This window comes from Dendrobium catenatum, unplaced genomic scaffold (genome assembly GCF_001605985.2).
Source record: "Dendrobium catenatum unplaced genomic scaffold, ASM160598v2 original_scaffold_155404, whole genome shotgun sequence".
Classification (NCBI taxonomy): domain Eukaryota; kingdom Viridiplantae; phylum Streptophyta; class Magnoliopsida; order Asparagales; family Orchidaceae; genus Dendrobium; species Dendrobium catenatum.
The window spans coordinates 137,203-150,407 of record NW_021473832.1 but is presented as its reverse complement, the minus strand read 5'-3'; the positions used below and the strand labels follow the sequence as shown (position 1 = coordinate 150,407).

General features: G+C 34.0%; 2 protein-coding genes across 2 annotated transcripts in view; one reads left to right on the top strand and one right to left on the bottom strand.

The window, feature by feature from the left end:
* The window catches only part of LOC110110099, a 6,135-nt gene extending 3,258 nt beyond the window's left edge, over positions 1-2,877 (top strand). Inside the window, exon 2 of the mRNA XM_020841409.2 lies at positions 2,447-2,877. Within this exon, the coding sequence (XP_020697068.1) occupies positions 2,447-2,680 (234 nt within the window). The 3' untranslated portion in view covers positions 2,681-2,877. The remainder of the gene's footprint in view (positions 1-2,446) is intronic.
* Positions 2,878-3,898: 1,021 nt separating this feature from the next.
* The window catches only part of LOC110110101 (B3 domain-containing protein Os04g0386900-like), a 12,318-nt gene continuing 3,011 nt past the window's right edge, over positions 3,899-13,205 (bottom strand). The window contains exons 2-4 of the mRNA XM_028692255.1: positions 7,157-7,224; positions 4,303-4,407; positions 3,899-4,216 (exon numbers count right to left, since the gene is read on the bottom strand). Coding sequence (XP_028548088.1) covers positions 3,923-4,216; positions 4,303-4,407; positions 7,157-7,224 — 467 coding nt within the window. The 3' untranslated portion in view covers positions 3,899-3,922. The remainder of the gene's footprint in view (positions 4,217-4,302; positions 4,408-7,156; positions 7,225-13,205) is intronic.

Below are 13,205 nucleotides of genomic sequence, written 5' to 3'. Positions count from 1 at the left end.
GATTGCAACAAACATTTTCACAATCTTAAATAAATGATCATATTCAATATTTTATATATCAAGACACCAAAATCTTTGTCCCTAGCTGTTCATCAGGCAAATGAATATACAATGGACGACCTTAAAAAAATGGAAAAATAATACATTGAAATGTTGATAAGCATATTGTTTTCCTTGGTAGTGATCCCACGCAAGTATTCAAGAGGAAGGGGAGGGCTTAAATAGCCAAATACATGAAGGAAAATAAAAGACACAATTGCCCCTAGGGCAAACATAAAACAAAGCCCTCAAGTGAGGGTATAAATGGAAAAGTACAAATAACAAATAAAATACATGAAAATAAATAGACACGATCGTAGCCGTTGATCTTCGATGTCCTCATCATAATTATTTTATCTTTGTTGCACTTAATTGTTTTTAAAAATATATATATTCTGCGTGGACCTAGTGATTTTGTTTGGATAAGAAAAACAATGTTGGTTCAATCCTCACCAATTAATCTGCAGGATCTCATAAAACATTGAGGCTTAATGCTGACATGCATACTCTCATTTGGTTTACATATTCGAATTCAAACTTACAAAACAGCTAGTGTTATGTAAACTGAGAAACTTGATTTCCCGCATTTTAATGATGATTTAATTTAGGTTCATTCTAGGCTTCTAGCTATGAATGGCTTGTGCAAGCTGCAATAGTTGTTAGATTGGTTTGTAAGGATAGTAGTAAATTTGTGCTCATATTTTGCTTGTTATGGATTATGCGTAATACTGACTGAATTAATTTGGTGAGATTGAGTCAATCTTGGGTAGTAGCTTATGTTTATGTTAGGCCGGCCCAAGGAGTGCCGGCTGAACCGATCCATCCAGGACCTGTACAGGCATACAGAAGGCGAGCCAAGGGTGGGGCGGAACTAGGGAAAGAGAGAAAGAGAAGATGGGGGCGGCTGGTGTGATGGGGCCCACACACTAATTAGTGAAGGGTTGGAGGGAAAATTTGAAATTAAGGGCTGTTTAGGGAATTAGTAATTGTCATTTTGCTTTAACTACTTTCTTCTTGTTAGGGTTAGAATTATCTTGAATTTTGTAATATGAATTTGGGATCTGAAGTTTGATTTTGGGCTCTAGGCTTCGGCTTGAGATTTGGAGAGTGGAATCTTCCTCTTGAATCATAGATTCATTGCATCAGGTTGTTTCTTTCCTTCTCTTATTGAATTTTGAGTGCTTTTCTCTCAGATTTTCCTACAGAATTTGTGAAACCTGCACTGTTATTGCTGGAATGTGCTAAAATCCAGCAGTTATATTGGATTTTTGGACTGTTTTCTATCAGTTTAGTAGGCTTTTCAATTCTCAGAAATGCTAATACCCATCAAATTATGGTACTCTGAAATTGTAAATGTTGCTGGCTTGTTTCCTGATCTCGTCTTTTGTGTGAATTTGATAGTTCTGATGAATTTTTAAACATCATTTGAATTGTAATCAAATTTTTTAAGTAGTCTTAGGATGTTTGCTAATTAGCTTCTTTCATCATTTGTCCTGTCTTTTGGATTGATTATTGTGCTTGTTTTTTTTTCAATGCTACGATGGAGGTGAGCTCTGGCATAAATCCTTTTGTTATTGAATATTGTTAATATATAAAAATTAAGCAGACAATATGTAATCTCCTTATTGATTTCAGTCTATTTTGACAATTTTTCCATATTTCAAGGTGATTGAATTAAAATGTTGATTACATTAGTTGTTTGTAGAATTGCAAATCACTTTTATCTTGTTAAATATTAACTGTTTCTCAGTAGCATACACTGTTGAAAATGCTCATAAGCCAACATTTAATTGCTGTACATAGAGCTGCTTTTGTTATCATATTGAGGTTTCGTTTGGGACGACTTTCTAACTGTTTTTTAAAACAGCTTTTTCGTACAATAATTAAAATTTTTGAACTAGAAAACTGCTTCAAGAAATAGTAAAGAAGCTGTTCCAAACGAAACCCGAGTCTAAAAATTTTCATCCTGATTTCTCTGGAGATTATCACTGCTTTCAACTTTTCTGATCCCTGATAACATCCCTTCGAAAAATGTTTATGTTTTTCTTGCATGTTTTCCTTAAAATTCAATATTTCACTCATACTGGGCTTTATACAGCTTCCATGCATGTATCATCCCTATATTCAATCTCCAGATTCACTTTTTATTTCGCCGAAATGTCCGAAAATGATTAGATCTAAATTCTCATTCTTGATACTCGCCTTAAGAAAAAAAGGTAAGTTGTAATCTTGACAGAGATGAAATCAACTTCACTTTTTTTCAATGACATTAAATCGATAAAATAATAAATGGAAACTTTACTTTTACCCATACTAATACTAAAAAAAAAGGTAATGTTGCTAAGAGTACCATTTATCTTTACAAACCAACTAAATTTCCAACTCATTTGATCTTTGTTTGGGCCAGGGTTTCAGCTGGTACTGTCGACAGCTAAGGGTTGATGATGATGGCGATGTGGCAGATGAGTTCCTGGATGAGGTTCTGTCACCTATGAGCTCTGGCGAGCAGGACCAAGCCGCTCACTCCAGGTTTGAGGTCAAGTACGCAACCAAGCCAGCTCTGATTAAAAGACAGGCCATCACTGTTAATGGCGATGTGCATCCTTGCATGGAATATCATGGCATGCTTCGCTGGGTATGAAAGCCAACTTGCCTCCAATTTTTTTCTCTTTAAGAAACTGTAAATATACAAAGAATGACATACAAAGCATCTCTTGGTATTTGTATGAACTGTCATTTCAAATTAAAAGCTTGTACAGACTCACTGTAATGAAAGGAAACAGCTTTTCTGTTGAATCTTCTGCATTTGCCTTGTAATTTTGCATCTTCTTCTTTGAAGCATTGCTCAAGTCCTTCAACTTGTCTTTTGCGTCTTGCTGAGCTCTTTCTGCCAGAAAAGCTTAGCTTCTGTTTTGTTTTAAAGAATTAAAGAGAATATAAAAGTGCTTCCTGATTTTGCCAATTATTTGATTTCAATATAACTTTCAAGTAATTTAAATTCACTTATGATATAAATTTTTTTTTTCATGAACAATTGTTTGCTCAGTTCTAATCAAAACTGAGATTTGTTTGTTTGAATCAAATTATTGTCATTTACATTTTCTTTCAATCCCTTCAAATAAAACAAAGCCTTAGAGCATTTATGATTGATTTATAATTGGTGATTTATTTATGGTTGGTTTATAATTGGTGATATAATAAAAGGGGTTAAGTTGCTGCTTCATCTGCAATGTGCTTGAAATGCAGCTTGCAGCGGCTCTCATGCATGAGCTCATTAGTTGTTTATTATGTTAAGCTATATTTTGCTGTAAAAAATGTAGATAATTATTTGATAAAATTATGATTTAAAACATTATGATAGAATAATCAGTTTGATAGAAATTATAACGAGTGTAACATGAATTAATTTGATATATTGCTAAAACATGACTATAAAATTAATTAGATTTATTTTAAAATTTTAATATGTATTTTAATAAACAATTATGCATAAATGAATTAAATTAAATTAAAAATACTAATTAATGAAATTCATCTATTATAATAGTATGGAATGAAATGAGAGTACTTAAAGCAGCAGAATCCCCTTCAACAGCATCATTACATTACAAACCTCATACGATTAATTATTCTGTGCGGACGTCAAACACTGTTCGAAAATCAATCAGAATGCGCCACATCACCCCTCGCTTAGTACCACGGCTCGGTACTGCTGATGTGGTGCAAACTTATTAGTCTTTGGACGACATTTTGCATCTGATCTCCACACAGAATAATTTCTCTATCTCTACAGTACAAGTTTAGTAAAACACGTAATAGAAATATCATACAGATATTACAGTGATATACGAGAGGGCTCAAACAAGTCAGAGAAAATGAAACTTCAGTCGAGATTGATTGGTTTTTCAGCACTTCCCAGCCTGATGAACTCGAGGGGGATTTGGCCATTGAGGATTTGCACGCCCAGCTTTAGCTCCTTATCGTCATCTATAAGCTCAAAAACACATCCATCTCCAATTTTTAATTTGTTTTCAAGCGCAAACTTCTTCCATCCAGTACCAAACCTCTTAAGGGCGCTTTCTCCATAGTATTTCACCACCCATGTCTTTCCCTGATGTACAAGGGGTACTTGAAGAGTAGCATTCGGTAGAGATTTATGGAAACTCTTTGGTATCATCTGCTTTCAGACTAAATTCCTCGTTATATTTTATATGTATTTATTTATGTAATGTGCAGAAATAGAAGCCCAATGCAGTAAATTACCAGTTGATATGGGGATTCTACTTGAGATTTTACCACAATTGATGTGAAGTATGGATTTCCAGTAAGCGGAGTAGTGGAAATTGGAACTGGAAGACCTGCATATCTCTATCATTTGTGAGGAAAGTTAATAAATAAGAGTAATCCAAGTGAGAGAGTTCAGGAACATACGCACCAACATTATTTGATTCTTTGGTTGACAGAGTATGCTCTTGCTTTAGTTTTTTGCAACGATTTGACAGACATCCAGATTCATTTTCTAAGAGATTTGACTGCAGATGTAGGTAGTTATGCATTCAGAAACTTATAAAACATAGATCATAAGGAATCTCTGTGCTTTTAATGTGGCTAGACAAGGCGAAGGCGCAATCTTATACAATCGACAGTAAGCTGAGACATTTAAAGTATCCAAAACATCTTTAACATCAAATTATTATTGTGCACTGATCAAGAGATCATGGAGTAACAATCTTCCTGAGACATTGACTGAAACCAGGTTTCTTTCATGGGTAGCAATATATATATAAAACATCTGATAAAGCCTATATTATCTTCTATAAGTTAATGGTACAGGTGAAGCAAATTCATGAGAACAGCAATATATGAAGTCGGAAAAGTAAAATAACCAAGCAACTTCGTTCATTACTTTAGATAAAACCATAAGAGAAGAAAACATTTAAATTTGCATAACAGTAAACTGTATAACACAAACTGTTCATGAGTTTCTAAACAAGATTTCGGCTTCGTTTGAGATGACTTTTTTTATTGTTTCTTAAAACAGAGTTTTAGTACAAAATTAATCTAAAACTCTGTTTTAAGAAGCAATAAAAAGGTTGTCTCAAATGAAGGCTTATGCGCACAGTTTTTAAGGTCATACCATCACTTCCGACCAATCCAGCGAGCTATTTTGTAGTCCGTGAGACTCAAAATTCTACTTCATCGTCTTCATGCACGCTAGAGAATCTTGCAGAGGAGTGGGGTAATAAACTCATGAAATTATTCTGTGCGGACATCAAACTCTGTCTGGAGACCAACAAGAATGAACCACGTCGGTACTGCTCGGTACCGCAGCTCGGTACTACTTGGTACCATGCTCGGTATTGCTGATGTGGTTCATTCTGGTTGGTCTCCGGATATAGAACTGTGTTCGGCGTCCGCACAGAATAATTTTTCAATAAACTGAAAGCAGCAGAGTTATGCATTTGACAGGCAAGTTTCTAATATATTAAACACTTTGCTGTAGCCAAGGTATGGAGAATTAAACACTGAGGGTAATATAGAATCCATTGCATGATATTTAGGATCAAAAAAATTCTGAATGCAGTGAAGAACTTAAGGCATTGATTAAATTATTTGATTTCTTTTTCATTTTCATGAGTTTCCAAGTGAGATCTATATGGTTGGATACTTGGATTAAAGTGCAATCAAAAGAACAGCACGAAAGAAGCAGAAAAGTTTATGAAAAAACTGGTCATTTGCTTCATAAAATAGTCTTTTTTTTTTTTGTTGAAGAAAGGAAGTAGGTGTAAAAATTTTTAACTCCATGACTGTCAGCTTCATAAAAATCCGCAAATTTCCATTATTTTATTTCGTTTCCTTCAACTTCCTTAATCTGAAAGCAGCTAAGAGAAAAGGAATCAAAACCTCAAATTTTCCTTGCAAAAACATAACAACTGAAAAAAATTAAAAGAAAGAGAACGGATAATAATTTTTCTTAAACACATTTTCCTCATCTCAGCATCAGTATCAGGTAAGTTCGTTCCACTTCCTAGTAATTGCAGAACAAAGGAATGAATCAAGAACTCCAACTAGTTCAAGCTGGAGGCAAAGACATTAAAAGGGATTTTTTGCAATAATCTAAGCCATGATCGATGAAATCATAAGAAAATGTATATTCAGAAAAACGACAGAAGTGATCCTCCAAAAAAAAAAAAAAACAGGGAAAGTAAAGGAACAAAGATAGAAATTTGTAAGCACTTACCATTGAAGTTGAAAAGGAGCAAAGAAGATTAAGCTCTGACAGATAGCACTGATACCGCAAAACATAAATCACCCATAAATGATATAAAGAGAAAATGAGTTTTGGCTGAGCTTCGACTCATTTGGTTAATAAAAATTACTATTTGCTTGCATTTAATTTATATCTTGTCGTATATTTATCAAAAAACACATAAAGTACAAAGCTTAAGGGCCTAAAGTAGGATTTCTAACTTCTAATAATTAAAATTAAATTCACATAAGAAAAAGATAATTGAAAATAAAATGATTATTTGGTCGATTCTTTTGATGACACTGTCACCGATGTGACAATGTCCTCTCAATGCTGAAAGCATCTTCTTTTCAAGCAAATTAGCATTTTATTTTTTATAAATTTTATATTTTGCAGGTAAATATTATAAAATTAAGTAGTTTAATTAATTAACTTGTCTATCCATTGTCATTTTCCTCGTCTCTCAGCCAATGTCCTATCAGTTACTCTACACTCTACAGGCTAAGCGGAACCCTGCAACAAGATCAAATTTTGATGGAATCTCATCAACAAAATTAGCCTATCAGTTACTCTACACTCTACAGGCTAAGCGGAACCCTGCAACAAGATCAAATTTTGATGGAATCTCATCAACAAAATTATACCTTTTTTAGTGAAAAATTACAGAATTTTACGTTTAATTTTATTAATGGAATCCTAATGATAGAATCCCGTAGTTGCAGGCCAAAAAAATCAGCGCTGGTGTGCTCATGGGCTGTTGCAGTCTGAAAATTTATTACATGCTGCTTTCGAATTTGTGCGGAGGAGAATTTGGGCGTGCCAGTCACTCGGAGCCCGATGCATTCGAGTGATGTGATTCAGATTCACCTTCAAACGATCCGAACATTGTATGTAATAATCCCTTGTTGCAGTCACCTTCGAGCTCCATCGAGTATCTACAGAGCATAGATAAAGCGTAATTAAAAAAAAAAAAGTTAAAATATTCGGATAAAAATCCGACAGTAGTGATTACTGAGATTTCTATCTTAATTATTTTCATTTCCTCCCTTTCAATTCCTTCAGAGAAACAGGGCATAGGTCTTTTTAATGATCAAGAAGTTTGTAGGTGAATTACCAATTTACCATCTCATTTGTCCTCTTCAGTTAAAAGAGATTTTATGGTGAAAGAGTGATCCTGCTTGTCCTAATTTCTTGAGGATTTTTGTTGAAGATTTTTGTCGTATACAACCCATGTTGAAGATCATTGTCTGCTAAATTTTTCTCCTTCATAACTTGAAGAAATTTTATAAAATAAATTGATTATTTGTGAGTGTACTTCACAAATTGATGTAAATGAGCTTGTTGAATGCTGATACAATCAAATAATTATACATTTGATAAAATATTGAGAGTAAAAGTTGAAAGTCTTATGATAAACTTCAACTTAATGGAAAGTTGATGAATAGAGGCAATTTGATATTTTTTGTGGACACTTAGGTCAATTAGAATAAACTCATACATACATCATGTACGTAAAATTCAAATTCAATACCTCTTGATTGGTAGTTAAAACTCTCAAACAATAGATCATGATAAGCTGCATAAGATAATATGGTGTTAATTGAGTAAATAAATAAGTTCTAATTATTTTTAAAATGATTACTATTAATAAATTTTGAGACTGCATAGAAAATTTCATATATGATGCTCTTAACATTAGTATGCTCATACTTCAGTTTCATTTGGGATAGTTTTCTCACTATATTTTATAGCAAGATTTTAGTATTAATTTTTTTTGAAAGTAGTCAAAATATAATTATTAAGGCTTCGTTTGAGAATGCTTTCTTGCTTCTTCTTAAAGCAGTTTTCCATACAAAAATTTTCATTTTTGTATTAAAACACTATTTTAAGAAGCTATGAGAAAGTCGTCCCAAATGAAATCTAAAAGCTGTCTCAAATGAAGACTTAATTAGAAGCCTGATGGCCCCAAGTTCATGTACAGCATTGTCATAGCTAGTAGGGCTTACATTATTCTACTTCTCCATGTGTAGTTCTCCTCCCTTTTCAAATTTCTAATATATCCTCATCGCTAGTGGATCTGGCTCCCTCCCCTATGTTGCCGGGCAGCTTAAGTACTTGGGCTCAGGAAGCCAGAAAAATTTTAAGCATTTTCAAGTTTAAGCTCTGCGTTTGTAATGAGGTTATTTTTTCTCTCATCTGAGATGGAGGAAATGTGATCAATAAGAGATTAACATTTAACAGTGATATTAATGATAAACAAATCTATGAACCTCTCTGGTGAAGTAGTTCTGTGGTCAGGTAATAGTGCTAGTATAATTTTACTTTGGGGGCATGCTTGCAACAGCAATAACTTAAAAAGTTTAAATTGAGCAAAGTTTTTTTATCTGAAAGTGTGAACATTTTGAATCCTCTCATAATTGTTAGCATACACAAACAATAGGCTTCAAGAGAGAATGTCACCATTAATGCATTGGGTTATCATCCATGTGCAATACCATGTGCAATGTCAAATCCCAACAAATTACATGTCAAATTGTCCTTTTTCACTCTATATATATTTACCTCAACCACTGTAATAATTTTGAATACATAAATACAAATGAATATGTTTTCCATTCTTTTCATGTATTTTTCCTTTTGTTGTGCTCTGTTATTCAACATGATATCATAGCTTTGAGCGCAACCGCTTTGCCTTTATTCGATGGCTGAATAGGACTCCACCAACACCCAATAGGCCTCCTCTCTCTCTGCATCAATGACTGAATATATCATACCCCCTCCTCTCAAATTCTTGATGACCAACATCAAAAATATTGTCAATCTCCAGCTCACAAACTACAATTATCCCATTTGGCGATTACAAGTGTACAAATTGTTTTCCGCAAATGGATTTAAAGGCTATCTAATAGGCTGACTTTGTTGCCCACCCAAGCCCACCTCATCTTCTCTCAACCCCACCTCAGAGCTCCATGACTATCGTTTATGGCAGCTAGTCAAACAAAACCTCATTTTCACTATCATCTCAACCATCTTCCCATATATTCTACCCTACATTATTAATCTCACCACCACTCATGAAATATGGACTACTCTTGAACTTTGACTTCAACCTACCAATCGATCACACGTAATTCAATTGAAAAATAAATTACATCATATTCAAATGGGAGCACCATGGCCCAATATTTAACCCAAATCAAAGCATTGGTGAACAATATTGCCGTAGCCAGCTCTCATGTTGAAATAATCTTAAATATCCTCAATGGATTTCCCTCTACCTAAAACTCATTTAAAACTTCTATTCAGAGTGCTCTACATCCATTAGCTTGGATGTACTTTATTCACTACTTTGCAGCGAGGAGATCCACCAACACAAAGAATTGCTTAAAGACTCGATTCCTCCTAAGGACCATTAGGCTCTCTACCAAATAGCAATCGTCCACCCTCCAATCAGCCTCGTCCTCCTTGTAGTCGAGGACCCTCGCCCGAACCAATATTCTCCCCTAGCCGCAAACAACAAGCTTCTAATACTCCATGACTAATCTGTCAAATATACAACAAACTACATCATATTTCTCTATCTTGTTGGCATCATTGTAATATTCAATATGCTCCCATAAACACTTGGCAATCTTGCGCACTCTTCTCCCAGCAGCAATCATCTACCCCCTTCGAGTAGGTACTAAACTCTGGTGCATCCAACCACCTCACAGCCGACACCTCTAATTTTTAGCAATATGCTCCTTATCAAGGATTAGATAGTGTATCCATCGCCGACATCAATTCTCTTCCAATTCACCACAGTTGCCAATGCATCTTACCCCTCCTTGACTCCCATCGTAAACTATTTATTTGCAATCTCCTACATGTTCTGTCACTCTCATAATTTTCCATTCATAAACTTACATATGACAACAATTTCTCCATTTCCTTTCTCTTTCGGCTTCATCATCAAGGATCTTACGGACAATCACATCCTCCTTCATGGTTGCAGCCATGTTGGTCTCTATTCAGCCTCATCCTCTCCGATGCCATCCACCATTATGCTTCACAACACTTCATCGTCAACCTCCCTAAGGAATGCTTTCCTCGAACATCCTCATCAGCAAGTCACAAGCACTATAACTAAAATCAACCCATCCCTTTGTATCTTTTCTCTTTCCCTTCTCTACACGTCATGTAAAATGGCCAAGAGCCACAAGTTATAGTTATATTCTACTTCTACCAATGTAACATCTCCTTTTTCTTTAATACACTCGGATGTTTGGGGTTTGGCTGTGGTTTCCTCTCTAAATGGGTATCATTATTATGCAACCTTTATCGACAATTACTCTTGATTTTGTTGGTTTTTTTCTTATGCACAACAAAGCAAAATTTATTACCAAACTTCAACAGTTCATTAAATTAGTCAACACTCAATTCAATTGTACAATTAAAGTACTATGTTCCAATGTCTACGATCTCCACTCTCAAAAACTTTCTCCAAAATCATGACATTCTCCACCAATTTAGTTGTCTCTACACCCAAGAATAAAATGGACTTGTGGAACGTAAAAATCTCCATCTGTTAGACATAACTCGCACGCTCCTTCACATCGCTCACCTCCTGTCTCAAGTTTTGGGTTGAGGTAGTACTCACCTTAAACTATCTCATCAACATGCTCCCTACCTTTGCCCGCAATTTCCAAACTCCCTTTCAATTACAATATGACCATCTTCCCTCATACAATCATCTATGCACATTTGGTTGTCTCTGTTTTCCCCACCTCAAACATCTCACCACCAACAAACTCACTCCTCTCTCCCAAGCCGGCATCTTCCTGGGTTATTCCACCTCACACAAAGCATATCGATGCTTTGATCCTCATATTAAGCGCATTCAAATATGCATACATGTTACATTTAACAAGCAAACATATCGATAAGCCTCCACTTCCGCAACTCCGGTTCGTCCATTCAAAGCAGGACATACATATTTAATGTGGTGTTTTCAACATCTTTTACCCCAATTGATTTCCAGTTGGTCATTAGTCATATCAATTATTATTTATCCAATTAATCAATTATAAATCAATGAAGAGTCTTCACTCTCTGCCCATAATGTAATCAATCATTTGTTATAAGCTACAATCGGGATAACATAGTAAACCATCTTTAAAGAAAAGTTCATCAGCCTGTCCTCCTACACAGGACATTATGTTTTAACATTATTGCTTATGCAAATATCACATTAAAAAATATAGTAAGAAATAATCAATTCTGTTCATTACAATAAAATGTATAAAATAATAAAATCACTAAAAATTAAAATTAGATTTGAGTTACTTACAACAAATAGAAGAAATATCTGAACAAATTTTAAAGATGAAAAAACTATAAACAATATTCTCTCTCTTCTTTGACAAGGCACAACATTGAAATTCTGATTTTTCATTTTAAAAATTCATTTTAAAACAATTCAGATTATTACATTAAATTTGAATTGAAAAACTTTTGAAATTAACTATGTGAGATTTATTCTTGATCAAGTTGGTTTTTTATTACGTATCAGCTAGCTTCTCTCTATTTTTGGATGTCAAAACTTGTGTTATTAGAAATACATATTTAGTCTTTGAAAATATCTTCATCATAAAATCATAATTTAAGAAAAATAATTATGAGGCACAATTGTTCCCTTAATGTTAATGTGAACCTTCCCTTAACAACATGTAACAACAACAAGCCTTTATCCCACTATGTGGGGTCGGCTACATGAATCATTTTTCTTCATTGTGTCATGTTAAGGATCAAATTCTCATCTAAATCTAATAAAGAAAAATCATTTCAAATTAAATTCTTTTTATCATACTATTCTCATAAAAATCTATGACTATTTATATTAGTAATTTTTTTTGTTAGAGTTTCATCTTTTTTTTTTTAAAATCAACACATCAATAAAAAAAATTATTAAACATTTTGACTCATAACTAGTAATAATTGCTTGAAATTGGTCTCAGAAGATCTCTTAGGCATCAAAATTGCCAAAATTGAGTTCATTATCCTTGGGATATTGGAATCATATTTGCCAAGCCTGAAAGTGGCTTGAGCAAGCATTGGCGACTAAACCAACCAACCTGCCATTGTTTTAATGTCGGTGGTGTTGATGGATCCCTTGTGTAGTGCCTCAAGGGTGCTAATTGCATCTTTTTCTTAGGTGCTCATTTTTCAGACTCCTATTTCGACATCTTGGAAAATGTTTGGGTTCGTCACTCTATTAATTTTTTTTAAAAAAAATTTTCTTCCCTTTTAATTCCCTTCAAAAGAGGAAAAAAAATGATTTTTTGATTTAAAAATCTTCAATTTTTAGAAAATTTCATTTTTCTTTTCTAAGTTTATGCCCTTCAATCTGTAAATACCCCATTTGTAACTTGGGGAGAGGCATGATGCTTTTAACAACTTAAATTTTTATCTATAAATAGTGTAAAATTTATCCAATGAGAGTACTTTTAAAATCATTCGAGGGAATCAAGGTTTGTAGTGTAACAACCAAAAAGTTCAAAATACACTTATTTGAAAAATATAAAAATTATAGATTGAGTGTTGCAACGTTGTGCTTGTGATCACAATAGTGCTAAAAGCACTGCAGTGACAAAAAATATCGTTGCGACATTAAAGACTGTTTTACAGTAACGTTGGGGACAATATGTAGTGCTGCAATGCTATGATGTATAAGCATCATGGTGTTAAGTATTAAAAAGACTTTTTACTTATATTTTGGTTTAAATATCCCTACCATCCATCACTCCCTCCCTTATTCACATTGCTTGGTCAAAAATGAAAGAAAAAGAAGAAGAAGGGAAGGGGAAGAGAATGTAGAGAGGATAGGAGAGAGAGATGAGAGAGAAAGCTCTTCAGAAGCGATTTCGTCCATTGCTTT